Source organism: Neopsephotus bourkii, unplaced genomic scaffold (assembly GCF_033783945.1).
Source record: "Neopsephotus bourkii isolate Nb327-2 ecotype Australia unplaced genomic scaffold, CSIRO-AGI_Nbou_v1 NB_1572, whole genome shotgun sequence".
Lineage (NCBI taxonomy): Eukaryota > Metazoa > Chordata > Aves > Psittaciformes > Psittacidae > Neopsephotus > Neopsephotus bourkii.
Window position 1 is genome coordinate 2,007,548 of NW_026902048.1, and position 6,924 is coordinate 2,014,471.

At 49.4% G+C, this 6,924-nt stretch overlaps 1 protein-coding gene across 1 annotated transcript; it reads right to left on the reverse strand.

The window, feature by feature from the left end:
• Nucleotides 1-2,012: 2,012 nt before the first annotated feature.
• PDCD7 (programmed cell death 7) lies at nt 2,013-6,849 on the reverse strand. Its single transcript, XM_061371212.1, has 5 exons — nt 6,127-6,849; nt 5,008-5,146; nt 4,211-4,447; nt 3,515-3,602; nt 2,013-2,942 (listed from the first exon to the last, which is right to left on the reverse strand). Exons 1-5 carry the CDS (start codon nt 6,832-6,834, stop codon nt 2,825-2,827), a joined length of 1,290 nt encoding a protein of 429 aa, XP_061227196.1. The 5' UTR covers nt 6,835-6,849; the 3' UTR covers nt 2,013-2,824.
• Between the last annotated feature and the right edge of the window lie 75 nt (nt 6,850-6,924).

Below are 6,924 nucleotides of genomic sequence, written 5' to 3' on the forward strand. Positions count from 1 at the left end.
GCCTTTAATACCCAGGGCTGTGTGCAGGCAGAGCCCCCCTTAACATGCTTTGTGGCTCCCACACATGTGCTGCTGCTCACATGCGACACAGGCAACGTGCTGTGAGCCTGCCCCGAGCCAGGCCATCTGCTCCCCAGCCTAAGAGGGCTCAGGGTAAGTTACAATCCACGTCAGCACTGACAAAGACAATGATGGAAACCTCTGTAAGTAAAGCCACTGTCCTCCAGCTTGCTCCAGCTCCTCTGCATGGCTGTGCAGCCCCTGCCTGCAAGAGGAGCAGCCCCTCCTTACAGTTCACACTGTGAATCAGCTCCTCCTAAAACCTGTGTGGCACAAAGGTGTGAAGGAAAGGGAATATCTCATTGTCCGTCACCTGGAATGGCTTTACTTGGGTTTAAATGCCACTTTAAGGGATGGGGATGGGTACTGAATGTGTCTGAAGCCATGATAGAGAGGTTACGGTACCATATCTCATTGATTTTCACTGCATAAATACTGTGCCTTAGGAAAAGCTCCTACAAGTGTTAATTCCCAAAACCACTGTATATCAAAACCAGAAGTACCCTAAGGTGTGGAGTGATGACAATGAACACAGCACTAGACAAGAGTAAAAGAGGGTCAGTCACAAGCACCAACTTACAGCATAAAGCAGCTCCTGTGAAGGTTCTGACTTCAGGTGCTCCACGCCAGCCCTGCTCACCTTCACGTCAAAGACACGGGCTGGCAAACAAACAAAGAGTCTCAGAAACTCAGAGCCAACCCCTCTATTTGACTGTGCTGTAATAGTTTTTACAACTTGAAAATAGTTAAAATAGATCAAACTGAACAGATCTGAATCATACATCAGAATATACAAGGGGTTTTTAAGAATACCCTGTCTGTATGGATTTTACGAGTTAAGATTTCCAACATTCCTCTTCCATCTGTGGTTTCAACATCTTCCTCACTAAAAATATGAAACATTTGAATGCAGACGTCACTAGGCAAGAGCAAATACGTAGAACAAACCACAGGAAGTTTGTGTTACATCTAAACACACACCATCCACTGGTGTTTCCAAGTCCTGTTTGTATTAGCAATAGGAAGTTATCTTACCTCCAGCTGAAGTCATGGAGCTCTCCTTGCAGGCAGGAGAACAGGGCTGCTCCTCTACTGCTGGCTTATCTGCTGCTCAGTTCCTTACATCTTGCAGTGGCAGGCAAGCATCTGACTGTGGCAGTTTTAAGATTATCATAGCTTAAGTGGTTAGCCCCATCAGACACGCTGCTGGGATAAGGAGCCTAACTGTTTAAGCAGAGCATCATCCAGGCACTGAGCTTCCTGAACTGAAGGAGCTGCTTCTGCAACTGTTTTCACACTCCTTGAACTGCTGTTTTTCCATCAGGTGACACGGTCCAGGATCTGACCCAGCCATAGGTTTGGGATTAATGAGATGCTGGAGGTGACATTAGGGATTTGAGGATGAACAGACAGGCAAATCAGAACCCCTGCCACCCGAGGACTTGTCAGCTGGATGTTGTCGTGCTGTAGGTTGGTGATACACGAGAGCATGAACTGCAAACTTCTGCACCCAGATTAATTCTAACTCTATCAAAACCAAATAGTTTGTGTGCTTGTATCAACAGAAATCAATGCCAAAAAACTATCAGCAACATACATATGGCCCAAGCATTGAATTTAGGTAACTGCATGTTGCCTCCTCCATGAATGTTGTGATGTAAAGAGGTAAGGGAGAGATTAAATCCATGCCCACATATTAGACCTAAGCAAGAATAACAACTGCAGCTCTGGAAAAATGCCACAACAATAAGCATAGACCAGCAAAGCCCCAAACCTATAGAGCCTGCAAATTGTCTAGGACATGGAAGGCTTTGGAATCAGATGCCTCTGTCACCCTGTTGTAGGGAGAAGTTCCTTCACACAAACCATTTGCCAGCACTGGAGTCATATTTGATGCCGAGTACTAAAGCAGATCTCTCCCTTGGAGGTAAAACACTTTGAACAAGGAAACATAAATTCCATTTTCCTCTATTTATTCTGTACAAAACCCAACTTACAAAATAGAGCTGCACTTTTAAATCAAATATTATACACATGAGCTGTCCCTATACAAGAATAGCCATATAGGCAAAACCAATTACTGTGAGCTAGACTCCAGATTTCACTGTTTGCTCTCCAGGAGGCTTGTTCACTGAATTCATCTATATTCACATGGCTCTCTGACCTATTTCACCATGACTAGGAATTCTTTCCATGCTGTGGTACCAGTTTTAGTCCACAAAAGTAAAATGTCAACAACTGCTTTAATCAACCTTCAAAAGCCCTGTCTTGTTTGTACTTCACCATTTGTTTAAGCTTGTAATGGGTTGGTTTCTACACACAAAAATACAGGAACTGTTTTGACAGCGAAGCTTGACAGGCTTTATTTAAGAAGAAAAACATGTTTTCTAATGATTTCTTTTTTCCCCTGAAGTCTTTATTTCTGGAGATTCCATCATCTGGACTTAGGCTTGTAAAGATAAAAGCCACTAAAAATAGGATGTTAATACTGGCACAAATACTCCTGTCAGCAATGTTTCTTTATTGAGATTCGTTAGCAAAAACTGGCAGCAGGATTGTAATTCCACACCACGAGAGGCCCAGCAGCTTTGGCCTTGCTCAGGTATTTCCCAGCAGAGTCAGGTGGCAAAACCAGTTCCTATTCTTTAAGACATTCCAGAACCCAGCTACTGAAACAGAGGATGAGACACGTCCTCTTCAGACCCTCTCATCTCTGCACGTGCCATGACAATGGAACATTCCTCCAATATCATCTATTACTGAGTCATCGAACAGCGGTGGCCCAAGTGTCATTTGTGGGGAGGCTCGGAAGAACCCATCCTGGAGGGATGCTGCTTCCTTCAGGGTGATCAGCTGGCACCAAGTACTGATCCCATTCATGCCTTTAACAGAGAGAGCACTGGATCAGAGGAGGGCTGGTAGGAGGTTGGTAATAAGATTTATCATATACCCACACAGTATGGATCAATACATGGAACACTGTTCCATGACAGGGAAGCCTGCCATGTGAGGAAAGGCTGGGTGTGCTCAGCCTAGAGAAAAGAAGGCTCAGGGGAGACCTTATCCCCATGTTCTAGTATTTATAAAGGGTGGCTACAAAGAGGATGGAGACTCCATTTTCACATGGAGTCACATGGAAAAGACATGGGGTAACGGGCACAAGTTACTCCTGGGGAGATTCCAACTGGACACAAGAAAGTTTTGCGCCATGAGAACAACCAGCCGTTGGAATAATCTCCCCAGGGAAGTGGTGGACTCCCCAGTGTTGGACACTTAAGACTCAGCTGGACAGGCTGCTGGGACATCTAGTGGAGGTCACGCTTTGCCTAGAAAGCTTGGACCAGATGATCCTCAAGTCCCTTCCAACCTGGAGGGATGGGACCATAAATTTTACAATCTTAACAAACAAAACTTGCCACCCTTCATAATAAAATAGATTTTGGTTTGGTTTTACCTGATCTGGATTAGAGCTGCTACAGAATGCTCAGCTTGTAAGTAATAGTCTCGGAAGGGCTGCAGTAGATGGGCTAGAGGAAATTCAGCTGTTAAAACACAAACAGAGGAACTGTTCACTAAACCAGAAAGACTGATTCTAGTAAGTCCTGGAAGCCCCAGATTTGCCAGCTCATTTGCTACTCCCCAGCTCCCACTTTAAATGAAATCCCTGTGTAATACGTTAAGGACTAGTTACATGTTTTGCATGTCTCCTCACCAGAGCTGTCAGAGGCAAGTAAACCAGCAGTATTTTCCTGTCTCCATCTTCTAAACAAGGGGAACATATGGCCACTGAATCGTTACAGATTACTGGAATCGCACTTTAACAAATCACCAGACTGAAGCATCTGTTGGGTGCTGGAAGTCTTCAATCTCTTGTGTTTAGTCTCACTTTAGCTTAATCTACAACCTCTTCTTGCAAAGCATTATGAAATTGTCTTGAAATACACCACAGCCTATGCTGAGGAGCACCACATGTGTTAACAGCACACTGTGTTTATCCCATCCTTTCCTTGGACCGTATTTTATTCCAGTGGATGATTTCTTTCTTTCTTTTTTAACTACCTTTCTGCCTGCATTTTAAACCCAGTGTCTATGGGGTGGGGGTGCAGTGGGAAAAAAACATGTCAAGTATAGCATGCTGGACAGAATTTACCTGGATCCCCAAACAGCTTGGAATCCATTTCGAGTTTCTGCTGTAGTAATTTTTCTCTTTCCTTCTTCTGTTTCTTTTCCATCTCTCTCTTCCTTTCCTCTTCCTGTTCTCCCTCCAGCATAACTCTCAATGCTCTCTCCTCAGCTTCATACAGCTCTGTGCGATTCTTGAGCAACGTTTTGAGACTCTCCACCTGAGTTTCAAAGGCTTCATCTGCCGAGGGGGGCGGACAGACACCTGAACAGAAAGAGAATTCATTTTGAACTTCCACATTCAGAAGCGGCTCTCTTACCAGATTTGAGAAGGAAGCTGGAACATGAGCCCAACCTTGCTAACAACCATCTTACTGGCATAATTCTTCTACTGGGAAAGAGCTTGGAAACACAGGAACACAACCACTGAATTCACAGAATCATAGAATAGTTCGGGTTGGAAAGCACCTTGAGATCATCCAGTTCCAACCCCCCTGCCATGGGCAGGGACACCTCACTCTGAACCATCTCACCCAAGGCTTTGTCCAACCTGGCCTTGAACACTGCCAGGGATGGAGCATTCACAACCTCCCTGGGCACCCATTCCAGTGCCTCACCACCCTGACAGGAAAGAACTTCTTCCTTATACATAAACTTGCCCTGTTTAAGTTTCAGCAGTTCACAACTATTCTTGCATAACAACATAACTAAAATCACTAATGAACAGCTTTTTCAAGCTGCACCTTGCCAGTTGGCACAGGACACTCACATCAGCTTATGTCCTGTGTGTGCAATTAGAAGCTTAGCAAAAACCTCATCATTAACCTTTCCTGGCAGCAGCCTCTTTCCTCAGTTTCCGAAGCTTCTCCAATGCGCGCAGGATGTCCACCATCCTCTTGGTGTCTGCTTGTTTCTTCCGTACTTCAGATAAGACACTGTCTGCAGCAGCCTTAAGCTCTCGCTCCTGTGAAAGAGAAGAAAACCAGACATGATGTGTGATATGTCCCAAACATCCCACACAGACAAGAATGAAATGGTACTCTCAAACAGATCACTGGATATAACAGTATCATCCCAGTGACTTTGCAGCCATAGCAAGTGAAACAAGTGAAATCACCCCTCCAACCTTGCCTTTTGATGAAAAAGCTAAAACATGATAGACTTTAAGAGACAACAAAAGAATACTGAGCAACTCCTAAATTCAGGCCAAACGGCTATTGAATCCTCAAAGCCAGATAACCAGCCTTTCAGCACACAAAGTCAGGAACAACACTAACCATAGACATAAACCATCCTCATTCTACAGCCTGGCAGCTGAACACCATTAATGTGCCACAGACCGAACACAAAACCTTTCCCGAGAGCTGCTCTGTGCCACCCAGCACCAGCACAGGGGTAGCTCTTTAGCCATCAGTCAAAACAAAGGTGCCAACAGCACTTCCCAGCAAGCCTAAAGTGAGGGGGGTTTAATCCTTTGAGGCCATTTTACTTCCCGGTAATAGTGAAACACTTGCAAACAAGCTTTGCAGCATGAAGCCAGCAGGCAAGGGTTATGGTTATAGGGATGGTACGGACCACCATAAACTGTGTGAGCAGTGAGGGCAGGCTTGGGACCAGACTTTCACACCCAACCAAGAGTTCAGAATCCAGTTAAATTCTGACTATGAAGGCCTACAACAAGAGTGTGGCAAAGCCCAAGGCTTTCAATGAAGAAACAGGGCTACAAGCCATGGAAACCGCACATCTTCAGCACGCTGGACCCATGCAGCACCCAGCTGCAGACCTAAATCCAGAGGCCGGCAGACACAGCCCTGCGGTGAGCCCATGACCAACAGGTCTCCCCCCGCTCCAACCACCGCGCCCGGAGCCCAGAGGGACTCGCAGCAGTCCCCGTAAGGCCAGAGGACAGTTGGGGGAGGAGGATGAGCCCCCTCGGAGCCATACCCGGTTCTTCTCCTCCACCTCCTGGATGCACTTGGCTCTCCACTGGTCGATCTTGGCCTCCCGCTCTGCGGCCCGGGCCTTCTCCTCCTCCTTGGCCGCCCTGGCCTCCTGCTTCCTCCGCTGCAGCCGCTGCCTCCTCTTCCTCGCCCTCTCAACCTTCCTCCGCAGCGCCTCCCGGTACCCGGGCTCCCTCAGGGGCCGCACGACCTCCCGCAGCTCCTGCCGCGCCGCCTCCGCCTCCTCCCGCACCTGGGCCCAGCCCGCCTCGTCGGCCTCGGCCTCCCGCTGCCGCAGGGCCCTGCAGAGCGCGGCCAGCCGCGCCACCCGGCCCAGCGCCGCCACCGCCAGCTCCCGGGCGCTGCTGGGGCTGGCGGCCGCGGGCGGCGGCGGGGGAGCGGCCTGGCGCCGGCCCAGGAACTGCGACAGCCATAGTTCGTCCTGCTGCCGCTGCGCCGCCTCCTCCTCACCCACCGGCCGCGGCGGGAACGGCGGCGCCGCCGGGAAGAACTGGCTGCCGGCCGGAGGGAAGCGCGGCCTCGCTTCGCCCTCGGGCCCGGCCGGCGGCGGCAGCGGTGGCAGCAGGAAGGGCCCCGGTCGGGCGGCGGGGCCGGGGAAGGCCGCGGCGGGCGGCGGGAAGGGCCCCACGGGCGGCGGGAAGGCCCGGAAGGGCGGCGGGAAGCGCCCGCCGAACGGAGAAGGCTGCGCCATGCTGCCGCCTCCACCTGCTACACCCGCAGCGCAGCGCCGCCTGGCGGCGGGGAGGACCCGTCCCTCCGCGTCCCCCCCCTCCACAGCCTT